Source organism: Budorcas taxicolor, chromosome 17, assembly GCF_023091745.1.
Source record: "Budorcas taxicolor isolate Tak-1 chromosome 17, Takin1.1, whole genome shotgun sequence".
Lineage (NCBI taxonomy): Eukaryota > Metazoa > Chordata > Mammalia > Artiodactyla > Bovidae > Budorcas > Budorcas taxicolor.
Window position 1 is genome coordinate 51,385,646 of NC_068926.1, and position 15,566 is coordinate 51,401,211.

At 55.6% G+C, this 15,566-nt stretch overlaps 1 protein-coding gene across 8 annotated transcripts in view; it reads left to right on the forward strand.

Moving 5' to 3' along the window:
- The window catches only part of NCOR2 (nuclear receptor corepressor 2), a 236,966-nt gene that overhangs the window by 74,081 nt on the left and 147,319 nt on the right, over positions 1-15,566 (forward strand). For all 8 annotated transcript variants that reach the window (XM_052654728.1, XM_052654729.1, XM_052654735.1 and 5 more), the window contains exons 2-4: positions 5,291-5,508; positions 12,364-12,491; positions 14,534-14,711. In XM_052654728.1, coding sequence (XP_052510688.1) covers positions 5,404-5,508; positions 12,364-12,491; positions 14,534-14,711 — 411 coding nt within the window. In that variant the 5' untranslated portion in view covers positions 5,291-5,403. The remainder of the gene's footprint in view (positions 1-5,290; positions 5,509-12,363; positions 12,492-14,533; positions 14,712-15,566) is intronic.

The following is a 15,566-nucleotide window of genomic DNA, read 5'->3' on the forward strand; positions in this document are numbered from 1 at the left end:
CAGGGCTTGTGGTGGCCCCATCCCATGGGGCTCAGGAGTGTCCTACACTGCCTGGTGAAGCAAGCCCTTAACCTCACCAGAGCGCCCCCTCTTCTCCCTGGAACCCTGACCTGGCTGAGTTTGCCTTATTGAGCACCTTCTGTTCACCAGGCATCACTTCACAAGCGTGCTGTCCTCCTGGGTCCATGGAGCAGGAACACGCATGCTTCCCGTCTGCCATTGAGGAAATCGAGGATCAGAGCCCCGAGGTGTCTTGCCAGAGGAGGGGAACCACGGCCCCCATCCCTGGGGGAACGCATGGCCTTCTTCACTCCCAGAGCAAGGTGTTTCTGAGGCCGGCAGTCTCCGTCCCAACTTCCACACAGTCTGCTTCTGCTTCTTTGTCCCTGCTGCCCTGATCCCACCAGCATCATCTCATGTATCTTGTGATAACCCCCCCACCCCCATACCCTGGCCTCCTGGTTCCACGCTTGCTCTTCACGGCGTTTGCTTATCCAACACTCTGGCCCTTTCCTCTCTTCATCAACCACCTTCTGTAGCTCCCCACTGCCTTTCAAACAGAATCCACCCTTTCCATGGCCCATGGGCCTTGAATGACTCGAGGAATTTCTCAAGCACACAGTGCCTGTTCTCATCTCTGGGCTCTTGCTTAGGTGGTGGCCTCTGCCTAGAGCTCTGTCTCTTTCCCCCTCCCCTGGCTGTGTCTTGTTCACACTCCAGGAGGTTCTCCCTGGCTCCCTCTTGCCCTCCTCAAGGTTTGCAGAGCTCCCAACCTGCACTCAGAGGTCACTATTTACTGCTTGTCTGCTCTCTGCCCCACCCTGCCGGAGCGCCAAGACCATCTGTGGCCTGGACCTTGCCTCATTCAGTAGCTTGGGGCTGAGTTCTGAGTGGGGACCTCAAAGTGTCTGGAGAACAATGGATGCCCACCATCCTCTCCTGACCCCAAAGCTCCAGACACGCAGTGATGTTGGGGCCACTGCATCGCTTTCCTGGTCTAATCTGGATCCTGTTCTCAGAACCCTGTTCAGCCAAGGCCAGATTCAGGAGACCCCCTACGTTGCCCCATGGGTCTTGCTCATCCTCTCCTCCCCTTGTGTTTATGTTAATTTATTTGGCTGTGCCGGGTCTTAGTTACAGCATGCAGGATCTTCGAACTTTGTTGCAGCACGTGGGATCTTTAGTTGTGGCATGCAAACTCTTAGTTGCATGTGGGATCTAGTTTTCTGACCAGTGATTGAACCTGGGCCCCCCGCATTGGGATCTTGGAGTCCTGGCCACTAGACCACCAGGAAAGTCCTCCCCTCACCCTTGTCTTTGGTGAAGCAATGTCATACTTTTTCTTGTTCTGCACCTCCCAACATTGCTGATGAAGTTGAAACTTAATCCCCCAATATTATGCAAACACCACCTTTATCTAGTTTCAAAACTTGCCTGGTAACCCTTACATCTATCAGCACCCTCCCCACCTCCATCCCACCCCTTGCCGCTGGCAACCACCAACCTGTTTTCTGTCTCTGTGGATTTACCATTGTGGACATTTCACATCAGTGGAATCATCCAGTGTTTGTCCTTTCGTGTCTGGCTTCTGTCACTCAGCATCCTGTTTGCAGGGTCCATCCACGTTGTGGTGAGTGTCCGTGTTTCGTTCCTATTTAGAGCTGAATCATACTCCATCATAGGGGTAGACCGTGTTCCATTGATTTATCCGCTCGTCCATTGACGGACCCTGCTGGAAGAGACTCAAACAGATGGTCTTGGCGCTCCAGCAGAGTGCAGCAGGGGTTTCCGGTGGTTCCCACCTTTGACTATAGTGAATAGTGGTGTTGTGAATACGTGTGTGTACATTGATTTGTTTGAATCTCTTGTTTTCCATTCTTTTGGGTCTACGCCTGGGAGTGGAATTGCTGGGTCATATGGTAATTCTATGTTTAACATTTTGAGGAGCTGCCAGCCTATTTTCCTAAAAAAAAATTTATTTTTCAAGTTGGCAAAAAAATGTGGCTGAGGTTGGGAGGGATAGAAATTGAGCTTATTAAAATAAGCTCATGGTGAATGTAAGAAGTGTGAGGTCCCAAGGGTCCCCTGGCTTTGGGGACAACCTGCACCTGAGGATGCTGGACCAGGGAGCGGGTGGAGTGCCTGTGGCAGGTGGGTGGCAGGGGTGTCAGTCCCTAAGCTTGGGGTGGATACTCTGTGAGTGTTGATGAAGTGGGAAGCCAGCCAGGCTGGGCTTGAGGAGGGTGGGGAGGTGGCCAGGGATTCTCCAGGGCTGGTTTGAAAAGGTGTCACTTCCCTGGCTTCTGGAGCCCATGTGCAGTGCACAGTGTGAGCATCTGTCCAGGGCTGCCATCCCGAGTTGGTATTTCATTAGACAGAGAAGGTCAGAAAAGCTGTGGGTACATCAGACTTCTCACCACCTTGTGCAATGCAAAGCCACAGAGCAATTTGGAAGTTGCCTGTGGTGCTCTTGGAGGAAAGGCAAGCAGAACCGACTTCTACCTGCCTAGCCGCTGGCCTCGTCCTCTTGCTGGCCTCTCTGGGTTTAAAACCCAGAGAGACGCTGGGATAGAATTGGCTTTGCTGCATCGGACCACCAGGGTCTGCTGGGCTTTGTGACAAGCTGGGACAAAAGGAATTCTGGAACTGGGTCCAGCATTGGTGGCCACAACTGACCCCTCTCCGGAGGCCAGTCTCTTGTCTCTGGGCTCCAGGACAGATGCCAGATTGCTCTTGGTGTGGACTGTCAGGGGCAGCTTGGTCTCCCTTCCACGTTGCTGTGACCGGCCTGCAGCTCCTGCAGGGACAGTACTAGTGGTTGTAATCGTAGAAGCTCCCGTTTTCTGGGTGAGACTTGTTCCCACGTTCATAAGAATTACACGGTTTATCCTGTCTCTATGGCTGGGAGAAGTCCACGTGGGCTTTTCTCCTGCAGTGGTTGTGGGGTGGCAGCTTTGGCTCTGAATTCTTTGGCTTTGCAGTGGTGGAAGGCTGGACAGCACCCGATGGAAGGGTTGCCTGCTCCAAGACTCCTTCCTGCTCTGGAGGAGTCAGAACTTTTGATGGCAAGTGGCAGAAACCCAGGTTGGGCTGGCCAAAGCAAAACGCATAGGAGAGCCTTGACTTCCCTGAATGAAGAAGCAAGCTTTGAGCTGCCTTCAGGCATGGCTGCCATCAGGACCCGACTGTTCTCTCCCCACCCTTCACTTTTGCCTTTCTAGGGGAATGTTCTTGAATAGGTTTCTGCCACGCAGGGGCCCCACAAGACCCACAAGCTGTCATCTTCCTAGCTTGCAGCCCCAGTGGAGAGTGCCTCTTTCTGGTTCCTTCTCCAAGTCTCAAGACCCAGTGACTCTCATTGGCTCATATTGGGTCACATGCCAATCCCTGAGCCAATCACTGGTCCAGGGGAAGCAGGAATCTGATTGGCCAGGCCTGGATCATGTGATCACTCCTGGAGTCTGGAGAGGGAAGATGGTTCCTGAAAGGAAAGTCAAGTCTACTGTAGCAGGTGATGGGGGTGCAGAGCAGGAAGCAGTCAGGGCCCCCAGATGGAGGGGAGAGGGGTTTGTTCCTCTTCTGACCACCATGGTCTCCATCTTTCCTCTTAACATCCCTCCACATCAGATCTTCAGTGGGCAGAGCACCAGTGGAGGGTTTCGGGGCGTCCATGCCCTTGGAGAAGGATGGTCGTCAGTGGAGGGCAGGGCGATGAGGGACATTGTGATGAAATTTCAGGGAGCTGGGGGGTACCCGTGAGGTGCACCACCAGCCCTACCTGGGGACATCCAGGTGTTTCGTGCTTGCGCCATCTTGGATTTTCCTCAGCTTTTGAGTAGGGGCTTGTGAGTGGGGTGTTGCATGTGGTGGGGGCCTGATGGACACCCCTTTTCTCTTTTTCTTTTATTTTTGATGTTGGGTATGATTTATTTGGCTCTTAAACAATACAAATGCAACAACCCATGGTCTCCCTCCCTTCCCCTTTCAGAAGGCACTGTCCTCTTAGCTACAGGGACAAGCAGAAGATTCCACATCACCAGAGCTGCCCCCAACCTCCCAGGTCTTTCCTTCTGTTCTGTTAACCACCCTCCTCCTCCTGTGTGTGGTGCTGGTGTTTCTGAGTGGACACCCCCTTTCAGAGTGGCCCAGTGTGGAAGGGGCCCAGGACCTGCCAGGCTCTCAATCCTGGCCTGGACAGAGGAAACAGTTACAATCCTGGGGAGGCTGCCTGCAGCAATGGCCAGCAAAGAAGGGAGAGAAGGGTCCTGGGAAGAGTGGGGAGCCCCCAGAGATTCCTGGGCAAAGGCCTCTTCTGACCAGAGGCTCTCTTGCTCTCTTGACTGCAGTCCGTTCTTCTTTCTGAGTCTCAGTTTTTCCATCTGGAAAGCCAGTGGACTCTTGAGATTCATTCCGTTGTGGACACAGGTGTGCTTTCTCCCCTGCTTTATCCTTCGCCCGCCCCCCCAGGAGCCGCCTGGGGGCCCCTTGGGGCCACGTCCCCGGCTGTTTCCGCAGCATGGCCCTTGGGTTCCCAGTGCCCTCGCTCTCAGCTCACATCCCGGCCAACCTCATGTTTGTCCTGCCCCCCAGCCCAGTGTCACACTCGCCCACCCAAGGGTCACCAGGAGGCCCAGGCAGGCCCAGCTCTGCCCGTGGTCATCCTGTGACCTGCGTTCTGCCCGAGCTGACCCTGTTCATCACCGCGCCCCCAGCTCCCAGGTGCTTTTGGGGAACTTTGCCCTGGTGACTCAAAGTGGCAGAGGACTTGGGGTGAGGTTGGGTGGGTCGAGGGTGTTAGGGGGCCGTTGGGGTGGTGGGGTCAGTGTCCGCAGAGTTGAGGTTCCATGGGGGTGAGGTTGGGTGGTCTGAAGGTTCTTGGGGGCCACAGGGGTGGTGAGGGCAGTGTCCGCAGGGTTCCCTGGGGTGCAACTGGGTGGGCTGAGATTGCTTGGGGGCCATAAGTGAGGTAGGGCAGCGCCTGTAGAGTTGGTGTTCCCATGCCTGCTGAGCAAGGACCTTAGCAGTGGGGGAGGGCACAACTGTCATCCATGTGGCTTGTACAGCAGCTGCTGGCCTGGCCTGTGGTTTGGAGGGGCCTCAAACACCACTTGGCGTCTCCCTCTGCTGTCAGTGGGCAGGGAGCGTGCCAGTGGCATGGAGGAGGGTCCTGGAAGACCCCTGTCTGCCCTCACTCCCTCACAGTGGCCACAGGAAGGACTTGGGGCCCCTCCAAGGTCCGCCAGGAGCAGCTGCCCCATGGCTGATCTTGCTTTCTTTTCTGTTCTCACAGGTGCCTGGGACAGGGTGGTCTGCGAGCAGATGACGAAGACCGGCTTTTAATCATCGTTGACCATTGAGAGGGAGATTACAGGGGCCCAAGAGCCCCTCTGGACGCCCACCGCCATGTCGGGATCTACGCAGCCTGTGGCACAGACGTGGCGGGCCACCGAGCCCCGCTACCCGCCCCACGGCATCTCCTACCCCGTTCAGATTGCCCGGCCGCACGCGGTAAGGGGCACAGATGTTCGCCTGGGGCCACCTTCGGAGTTTTCCTTTGTCACTGGGTTCCTGTTTCTCCCTGGAGTCGGCGCTGGTGTGGCTCTGATGGTGTCCAGCCAGGGCTCACTGTCTCCCGTGGGGAAGTGGGGTGACTGGGCAGATACCACTGCTATCTGTGGCCTTGCCAGGTCCCGGGACATCTGGGGAAATCTCTTAGCTCCCACTTGAATGCTGGGAAGGCGGAGCCCAGGGCCAGGCTGAGCTGCGATCCCTGCCTCTGGGTCTGCTGTGGGGTTTGCATGTGGATGTGGAGCTCCTGCTGTATACACTGTCAGCCCAGCCTCAGCCAGGCTCCCCTGCTTTAGGATTGAAGTGACTTCCTAGGGGCTGTGGTTTGCAGACCCTCCCCTCCTCAATCCTCAGGGCCTGGAGCCTATTCACTGAGTGAGGCTCAGAGCTCCCGGATGACAAGGCCAGCACGTGTCATTCTCTGAATCTCTGACATGAGCGGGGGAGGTGAGGGGGTGGTGGTCCAGGGGGTTGGTTCTGCTCATGGGAGAGCTGCCCCAATGTTGGGGGTGGTGGCCTGGTGGGGAGGGAGCAGGTGTGACCTTGGTCAGCTTTTTGAAAAATTTTTTGCCATATCATGTGGCATGTGAGATCTTAGTTCCCCAACTAGGGATCTAACCCAAGCCCCCTGCACTGGAAGCCTAGAGTCCTGACCACTGTACCACCATAGAAGTCTCCTCGATCAGCTTTTCTGAGCTGCACCCAACTCTGTCCACCTCCTAGTGGGGGTCCCCTTTCCTGACTTCACCTGTAGCTGCCTGTGGCGCTGAGGATGGGCTTTGGTTCTGCTCTGTTGGCACTTATTGGGCACTTACTATATGCCACATCTTCAGGGGCTTGCCAGAGGGCCCTCAGAGTCCTGGGCTTCCCCTGTTGGACTTCCTAGCTACTCAGCGAGGGACCATGAGGGTTTGCAGTCACAGCCGGGGTTGAAGCTGGCCCTGCTGGCCCCAGTGTGTACATGCTTGTGTCTGTTCTGCGCAGGTGGCATGGTCCCTCCTCCTGAGACGCTGAGAGGATATGGCGTGGGAGGGCTTTTCCATCCTCCGTGAGCGAGATGTTTTTGCACATGAGCCCACTGACCCAGCCTGAGGGTGTCCCAAACACAGTGGCCTCTCGAGAATTTGGGCCCCAAGATGCTTTTGAGAGCTGGCTGTGATCAACAGGCACATTATGGATGGAGTGGTCGAATTCTCACAAACAACCTGATGAAAGAGCACCTCGCGTTATCTTCCCATTTTGCAGACGAGGAGATTGAAGCTGGGAGGTTAAATAATAGGCCTCAGGTTCAGTCACTGTGAGGAGGCAGCGTCACTTCAGCTTCAGGACTCTGTGCACGCACGCTCAGTCGCTGAATGGTGTCTGACTGTTTGCGACCCCATGGACTGTAGCCTGCCAGGCTCCTCTGTCCGTGGGATTTTCCAGGCATGAATAGTGGAGTGGGTTGCCTTGTCCTCCTTCAGGGGATCTTCTCGGACCAGGGATTGAGCCTGCGTCTTTTGCACTCGCAGATAGATTCTTTACCACTGAGCTACCAGGGAAGGACTCTGAGCCCCTGTGAAAAAGATGCTTCTGTTTATTGGTCACCTACTGTGTGCCCAGGGCCCAGGACTATGCTCCTGGGGATCATTTATTATTATGTATTGTCGTCAGCTTTGTCATGATCACAACAGCAAAAATAAGCGTTCTCATCCTCTGAGTGCTTGCAGGGCAAGCTTTATTTTTTTTTTTAGTATTTATTTATTTGGTTGTGCCGGGTCTTAGTTGTAGAATGTGGGATCCAGTTCCTTGACTGGGGATCGAACTCAGGTTCGCTGCATTGGGAGTGTGAAGTCATAGCCACTGGACCATCAAGGAAGTCCCTAGGGCGAGCGTTTAGTTTATGCTCTTTGTGTATACAGTTGTCCTTGCTCCAGGGGGAACATTTTGCAGGTGAGCAAATAGTAGGACGGGTTATGTAACAATTCTGAGCCTTGATTTTTCATCCATGAAATGGGGTAATGAGAGCATCTGTTGCCTGGTTTCTCCTGGGGATGAAACGTGATGATCTGTGGAACATCATTATGTCACACGTGTCCAATTGCAAAATTGTCACTGTCATTAGAGCTGCCGGGGGGGGGGGGGGCCCTCCCCCTCCCCCTCCCCCTCCCCCTCCCCCTCCCCTGCCCCCTTCCCACTGTCCCCTCCCCTCTCCCCCTCACGGGGGCCTCCCTTCCCGCCCCCTTGCCCCCTGGGTGAGTCCTCGAGTCCACATGGCCGTCCTATCTTGCCATCCCACCCTTCCTTTGCCTTAGCCTGACCCTCTTGCAGTCATTTGGAGTCACCACCTGATCTCAGACACTTTCTGTTTTTTCTGCTGGACTGCCAGTGATGCAGGGTGTGGCTGGGCAGAACCGAGTGGTCACTTCCTCTGGGCAGGAGGCTGAGGCTGTGCGTGGGCAGGGCCCTGGACAGCTACGAGGTGGGGCATCCTTATCCTGTGTGGTGACCGCAGTGGGGCCCCGCTTCCTGACCACCCTGCCTGGTGCTGGGGCGGCCCAGCTGGGGTCCCCTGCTTGTTACTGGGAAGGCTTTAAAAGCAAGATTTCTGGGTGTCCGGGGCGGGTGGTGGGGTCTTGCTCTCCCAGGCATGTGTCCAGCGCCTTGCTTTGGCAGGTGGGAGGTGAGCACTGGGACTGTAACCTGGGGGTCCCCCTGCAGCCCTGAGCCCCTAACCCCTTACTGCCAGGCCATTGTACAGAGTTTCTGAGAATTCCCTCCTCCACCCCAAGTCTTTGAAAGACAAATGCTGAAGGAAAAGGGGAATAAAGGCACAGAGAGACAAATGCCTGGTCCAAGGGCCAGATGGGGACCCAGGGTCCCAGCACCTTGTACAATAGTTGAGGCAGGGATGCTGGGATGAGGGGCAGGGCAAGAATGCCCAGATGTGCCTTTGAATCCCTGTCCCTCCCAACTTGCTGAGTGACATTGGGCTGCGTGGGGCAGGCTCAGTTTTCCCATCTGTGATATGGCTGTTGTGGGTCTGAGCATCACCGGCAGATGTTTGCAAGGTGCCTAGGGCCGTGTCTGCACACGGCAGTTATCTCTTTCCTCCTGGGAGGCTGGCGGGAGACTGAAGAGGGCCTGGATTCTGAGAGGGGGCTGGGAGCAGCCTCCTCCGCTGGCCTATGCTATGACCTACGGATCTACATCATCTCCAGGCCGCCTGCTGTGTTATGCCTGGCTCAGGTGGAGGGCTTAATTCAAGTGCGCTTCTCCGATCTGGCGTCAGGCACGCTCAGAGCCTCTCTCCATGGTGCTGTGCACGTGGCTTGCTCAGTCCCACCTGCTCCTCCCGCACACCCTCTCTGTGTTCTGTTCTCACCATCTCTGTGCTCTTGGCTTTCCTCCCCCACAGTATCAGAACCCCACGTTTTTCCCGAAGGGTCCTGGAGTCTGACGGTCTCCCAGGATTGAGGGTCTGAACACATTCTCCCCTTCTTGTCTCTTTTCCTGCTTTCTACAAGCCACTTCGATTCTGCCGTCTCTCTCAGGTCCCCTGGGACCTCTTGAGCTCTCTTAAGTTCCTTCAAGCCTTGAGCTGAATGAATGCATTCAAGCCCAAAGACACAGGGTCTGAATCCCAGTGCCACTCCTTCCTGCTGTGTGGCCTTGGACAAGTTACTTAACCTCTCTGTCCCTTAGTGTTAGACAGGTGTTTAAGTGCACAGGCTCTCATGCTAAACCCCTTGCATTCATGTCCTGCCTCAGTGATGTCCTAGCTGTGAAACTCTAGTTTAGTGGTCTGGCCACCCCTTGCCTCGGTTTCTCCGTCCGTTGAGTGAGGGTAATTATAAGCCTCTGAAAGTGTTACTCAGTTGCGTCTGACTCTTTGCACCCTTATGGAGTGTAACCCTCCAAGCTCCTCTATCCATGGAATTCTCCAGGCAAGAACACTGGAGTGGGTAGCCGTTCCCTTCTCCAGGGGATCTTCCTGACGCAGGGATTGAACCTGGGTCTCCTGCATCGCGGGTAGCTTCTCTAAGCCTCTGAGGATCAAGTTAGTTGACACATGCAGAGGCCTCTGCACCACGCCTGGGAAGGTTAGCGTGACTGATACAGTACTGTGTTGATGACTGATGCTGCTGCTGTCATGACAACAGCGTGCCCGTTAGCATCCTTTTCCGAGTGGACCCCAGGGTACACGGCAGGCTCTTCCTCCAGAGGAGGGGTTGGCAAACCTTCTCTAAATAGTTCAGACTTTTCGGGCCATGCGGTTTCTATCACAATGACTCGTGGCTGCTGCTGTCCCAGTGCGAAAAGTAGCTCAGCCAACATGTACTGGAGTGGCTGTGGCCGTGTGCCAGGGACACTTGATGAGACAGGCCGAGCCTGGCTTTGGCCTTGGGCCTCGTTGGCCCCAGATCAGTGCTTATCAGGCTCTCTGTGGGAAGGACCGGTCTGTTTCATTTCCAGTTTGTCACAAACGGATACATGGGCCTTCTGCACGTGACCCAGTTTGCGGGCGTGAGGACGGGTTTAGGCCGAGGCCGGCAGGACCGTGCTGGCCATGCGCTCAGATGCTGTGGTCGTGTCAACAGACTCTCAAGAAGGATCTGAATCTGCTCATCTTCAGTGCTTCCCCCGAGACCAAGGGTCACAGACTCAGGAGCCCGCTTGGGCCACATTCATGTATGGGGGCAGCGGGCGGGGCTGGAATGGTTTGAAACACGTGGAGGGTTCTTATGTTGCTAGATGTGTCTGGAGGGTTCCGGCCAGCATGCCTGATGTCTTCAGGCTCCTAGGATCACAGTGAGCCTCACTTTCGGCCTCTCTTGGGGTCTCCCCAGTTCTTTCCTTCCTGTAAAGATCGAGGCACCCTCGGGGGTCCCTGGACTTAGAGCCCTAGGATAGAAATCAATATGGGTGGCCCCCAAGATGGTCTTGGAGGGACTGTGCTCTGAGCTCATCCTGCTTGACTCTTAAACTGGGAAACTGAGTCCAGAAAGGCTCACATAGTGGCAGCCCCATGCCCTTGCCTCAGGGGCCCCAGGCGCCACGTGCCTTTCTCCACCTCAGCTGGCGGCGGTAGGCACGCCATCCTGCCCGGGCCCTCTCCCGAGGGATTGGACTGTCTGCCTTTCTGCCGCTTTGTTCATTTTGCTTTCGTGTGAGAGGGAATCTTCCTCCTGGCAGACTGTAGCGCTTGCTGATTTCTTCTCACACCTCTGCGTGCGTGTGCACACCAGATCCGTGCCTGGCAGCCTCACCAGCGGGATCCCAGAGGCTGCCACCCACTCCCCCCAGCCCTTTCTACTTCTCCTTTTGAGAGCACCTGGTGGACATCCTGGAGTGTGGGGAAGCTCGGGGGAGGCCGAGCCCTCCTCTGCCTCCTGGAAGCTGCTGTCAGTCTTGGGGGAAATCCTTGGAGTGTTAAGGGGGATTTGTGGTTGGAGGCGTAGAGGCCTCCTTCAGTCCAGGTCAAACATCCATTTCAGTTTTCTCTTCTTTGATTTGGCCACGCCGTGTGGCATGTGGGGATCTCAGTTCCCTGGCCAGGGACTAGGGAGCCCTTGCTCCTGCAGTGGAGGGGTGCTCACCACTGGGCCCCCAGGGAATTCAGGCATCCATTTTAATGGTGAAGACACTGAGGCTCAGAGGGTTTGAATGATGGACACTTACCTCTAGCCTGAGGCCTTGTAGCTTCTTGCTTCCACGTTGGGCTGCCCAGGAAGGCCCTTCCCTCAACATTTCCAGCCTCTGAAGTTGACAGGATCCCTCTTGATTCTAGTTACTCATCCCCTCCAGCTTCCTAGCCTCCCAGCCTCTTACATGCTGTTGTTTTGGAGGGTCTGAAACACATCCATTTCCAACACACCTACGTGGTATCATCTAATTCTCTTTGCAGAAATAACAGCTTAAAAAAAATAAGCCAGACAGCAAAAGAATGACTAGATTTTTACGGAAGATTGGGAGAATTCAGAAAGGCGCCAAGAAGAAAATAAATCACCTACCATCCTACACTTTCCCAAGCCTTACTCTTGCCAGACATCACTAACTGATTGCCACCCACAGCGTGAATATTCTCGGCAGACAGAAGTAATCGATTTGGACTGGTACAAGTAGGAAGCCTGTCCTGTTTTCTCCTTTGAAAGACTTCTTGTTTCAGTCTTTTTTTTTTTTTTTTAACATTTTAGTGTGTCTCCAGTCAGCGTGTAGTTGCTAATCGGAGCACATCTAATTCGTTAGTGTTTTGTTTTCCCCCAGATGATAATGGTGATGATGGCACATTACTGAAGAAGGAGGGTTTTGCCTGGAGTTTATCCTTTTGACTTTGAGCTGTGCTTGTGTATGCGACACACGTGTGTGGGTTTTCCCTCTGCAAATGGGAGACTCCCATGTCGGTGCTTCGTTTTGGAACCTGGTATTTGAGCCTTGCAGACTGTCAGTGTTTGCTGTGTCACCCACTTCCCCTGACCTGTGTCTTGCTGTGTCTCCTGCACTGGAGACAGACACGCAGGTTGTGCCTTTTTCCGGTTTTCTCTGCTAACACATGGGCTTGGTCGTCTCATATGGAAAGAGGGCTGGACTGGGAGATTGTGACAGGGTGGGGCGCCCTTTAGCTGAACAGGTCACTTCTTAGTGGCCACTGGCCCCAGGAATGCCTTCTGGCCGGACAGGGACTGAGGGCCGGGAGAGGACGTGGGAGGCTCCCTGGGTGGAGGAGCAGCACCGGGCAGGGGGCTCTGGCCCTGGGTCGCTGTGTGGGTCGCACCACAGTGGGGTGGGCGCTCATTGGCCTGTCTTCTGCTGCAGGATGTTGGGCTGCTCGAATACCCGCACCACCCCCGTGACTACACCTCACACCTGTCGCCCGGCTCCATCATCCAGCCCCAGCGGAGGAGGCCCTCCCTGCTGTCTGAATTTCAGCCTGGGAATGAAAGGTGAGGAGGGGCTTGCGCATCCATTGCTCAGATGGGGAAGTGGAGGCCTGTGCTGGTGGGGAGCTCATGGGGATGGGAGGTGTTAAGTGGAGGTGTGTCAGCAGGGCTGGAGATGGGCAGGGAAGAGCCACGTGGCCCCTCGGACTTCCTGCCGTGGTCCCGCAGGGGTCTCTGGGTGTGTGGCCCAGGCAGGAGGGGATGACCACCTAGAAGTAGGGGAGCAGGGCTGGGTTGCTGGTTTAGAGGGATGTGCCTGCAGCTGGCTTCACACGGGGAGCCCCTTTCCCCCTCCCTCCTACCTTTGTCATCATCCCTTTTTCTCTGAGTCTTCTTCCATTCTTCAGCTGGCAGACGAGGTCCCCCGGGCCTGCCTTGCCTTTGTGAAATCCAGGTGGGAGGGAGCAGGCCATGTGGCAGGTGGGGACCCAGCAGGGCCAGGGCTGAGGCTGTCAGGACAGGCCAGAGCCCTGAGAGAGCCTGAAGATGCCTGAGACGGTAATAGCACTCATTGCTAAGAGTCCTGAGCTTTTCTTTTCTTTTTTTTGCTGCGCCTTTTGGCTTATGAGATCTCATGTTCCCAGCCAGGGACTGAACCTGGGCCACGCAGGTTCACCTTAACCACTAGGCCACCAGGGAACTCTTGAGAGTCTTGAGCTTCTAACACGTGATGAACTATTATAGGCTGTGGCTGCCCACAGGCACCTAGACAGACAGACTTGCCCGCAGGGAGCCCATGGTCTTAGCAGGGGAGATACAGCAAACACACAGGATGACTTTAAAATGGGGCAGGCGACTTGTTTCCTACTGGGTGGGGAACGGCTGCTATTTGGCTGGAGTGGCTGGGAAAGGCCTCTCAGGGGAGAGACACTTGGCACTAAGTAGCCAGTCATTCAGAGAGCCATTTGGAGAGCGAGGTGACCAGCCATTCAGAGAGCAGGGTGAAGGCATTTCAGGTGAAGGGAACAGTATGTGTAAAACCCTGGAGAGGGGAATGTCCTTGGACTTTTCCAGAGAGGCAAGGAGGTTGGGTGGCTGGGGTTAACAGGTGATTGGGGATCCAGAGGGTAAACTTCACAGAAACCAATGGGAGGGTTTCGAGCTTTTCTGGGCAGGGAGATGGCTGTTAGGAGGAGATGCCCCGGGCACTAAGGAAGGAGAAGAGCTAACGTGGAAAGAGCTGGTGTGTGTGTGTGGTCCAGCCTAGCCAGTGCAAAGGCCCTGGGCCAGGAACGCAGCAGGCAAGGTGAACAGGGGCCAGATCAGGCAGGGCCTGAGGGTGGGGGGAATGCATCTGGATTCTCATTCTGAGTTTATTGGGGGAAAAAAGCATGAACTTGAAAGGCGTTTCAACAGGGGCAGCATTTGGACTGTCTGGTCAGCAGCAGTGGCTGGAGGTGGACGCTAGGAGTCCTGGGTCTGCTGTGTGTGCTCAGGCAAGATCATGTCCTCTCTGGGCCAGTTTCCTTCTCGGCCCACTAGGGAGGAGGGTTAAGGAGAATTAGTCACAAGTGATTAGGCTGGACAGCTCCTATCTCTGCATAAGACTGCTGGGCTGAGTTGAGAAAGGGGCAAGGCCAGGTTGAACAGCCAGAGTGCTGGGATAGACTAGTGATAATCACCTCTGGGTGAGTGATGTACAAATAGCATCACGTGTGTTAACATCTGTGTTAGACCCACAGTGTTTTTCAGACTTTCCCTATGAATCACCCAGGATCTTGTTTCAATGCAGAGTCAGACTCAGCAGGTTAGGGTAGGACTCAGAAGATTGTGTATTTGTAATCAGTCTCAAGAGGGGCTGATGCTTCCACTCTGGGGACCACACTCAGGGAGCAGGCAGTCACCAGGACCCTCTCTTGCTATAAACATTGTCGATGAATGCTGTCTCGGAGGAAGACAAATCTGTATTTGAGTCCTGCCTCGCTGTGTGCTCTTGAGCAGATGGACACTCCTTGCAGGGTGGAAGAGGGCGTGGCTCATGGCCGTGCTCAGCAAGGAGGGCAGCAGATGTGATGTCATGTGCTCCCCCCCGCCCCTGCTGGCAGGTCCCAGGAGCTTCACCTGCGACCTGAGTCCCACTCGTACCTGCCTGAGCTGGGCAAGTCAGAGATGGAGTTCCTGGAGAGCAAGCGCCCTCGCCTGGAGCTCCTGCCCGACCCTCTGCTACGGCCCTCGCCCCTGCTGGCCGCTGGCCAGCCTGGGGGCTCTGAGGACCTGTCCAAGGTAAGGCTTGGCCCCCAGCTGGGAGCTGCTCTGAGGGTTTGGGTGGTGCTGAGAGTGGGCGGGGTGCAAGGGAATGGGTGGGTGTGTCAGGCTGGGAGGAGGGACTGAGCACAGGGTGTGCAGAGGCTGGGCAGCGAGAGGAGGGTCTAGGGATGAGCTTGGCTTCGTGGGCTATTTCTTGGCTGGAGAGGGACATCTCCCCTACCCCTGTTTTCCGCCCCCAAGTGTTTCCCACCCTTGGGGACCACAGTGCCCTGGAGGGCTCTTGCATTTCACTCTTCTTTAATCAGAGTCGAGCTGAGATGGAGGGGGAGAATGTGCATAGATAAAGCACCCACAGTTTGCTGCTGGGAGAGGTTTTCTGCCATTCCAGTGAACCTCAGGACCGACCCCTAGAGGCTCATTTGGTCTCCATCTAAATGGAGGAATCGCAGCCCGTGGTTCAGATGCTTCTGTCTCCCAGGGTCGCCCAGCTGCCTCAGAGGCTGTCATTTCCCTGCCACTGCCTAGGGTGCAACAGGGACCATGGCCAGGTGACACACTTGTCCTTGGCCGGCTGCATGACGGATGTCCTTTCTGCACGTGCTGAGCGGTGTCACCGTGGTCTTTCGTGACCGCGGGGACACACATTAGCTCATTAACGGCTGCCCAGCTGCTGAGTGAGGTCAGTGCTCTTCTTACTGCAGCCTCAGCGGGGGTGGGTGGGGACTGGGAGCCAGTCCAGGGGAGGGAAGTGGTCCCCTTGGACCTGCTGGATCTTCCTTCTCTGCCTGACACTGGATGGGATTGAATAGTGAGATTTCAGGCCGAGGCAGGTTCTTTAATACGGGGACTGGCAGGAAACGGGGTTCCTGG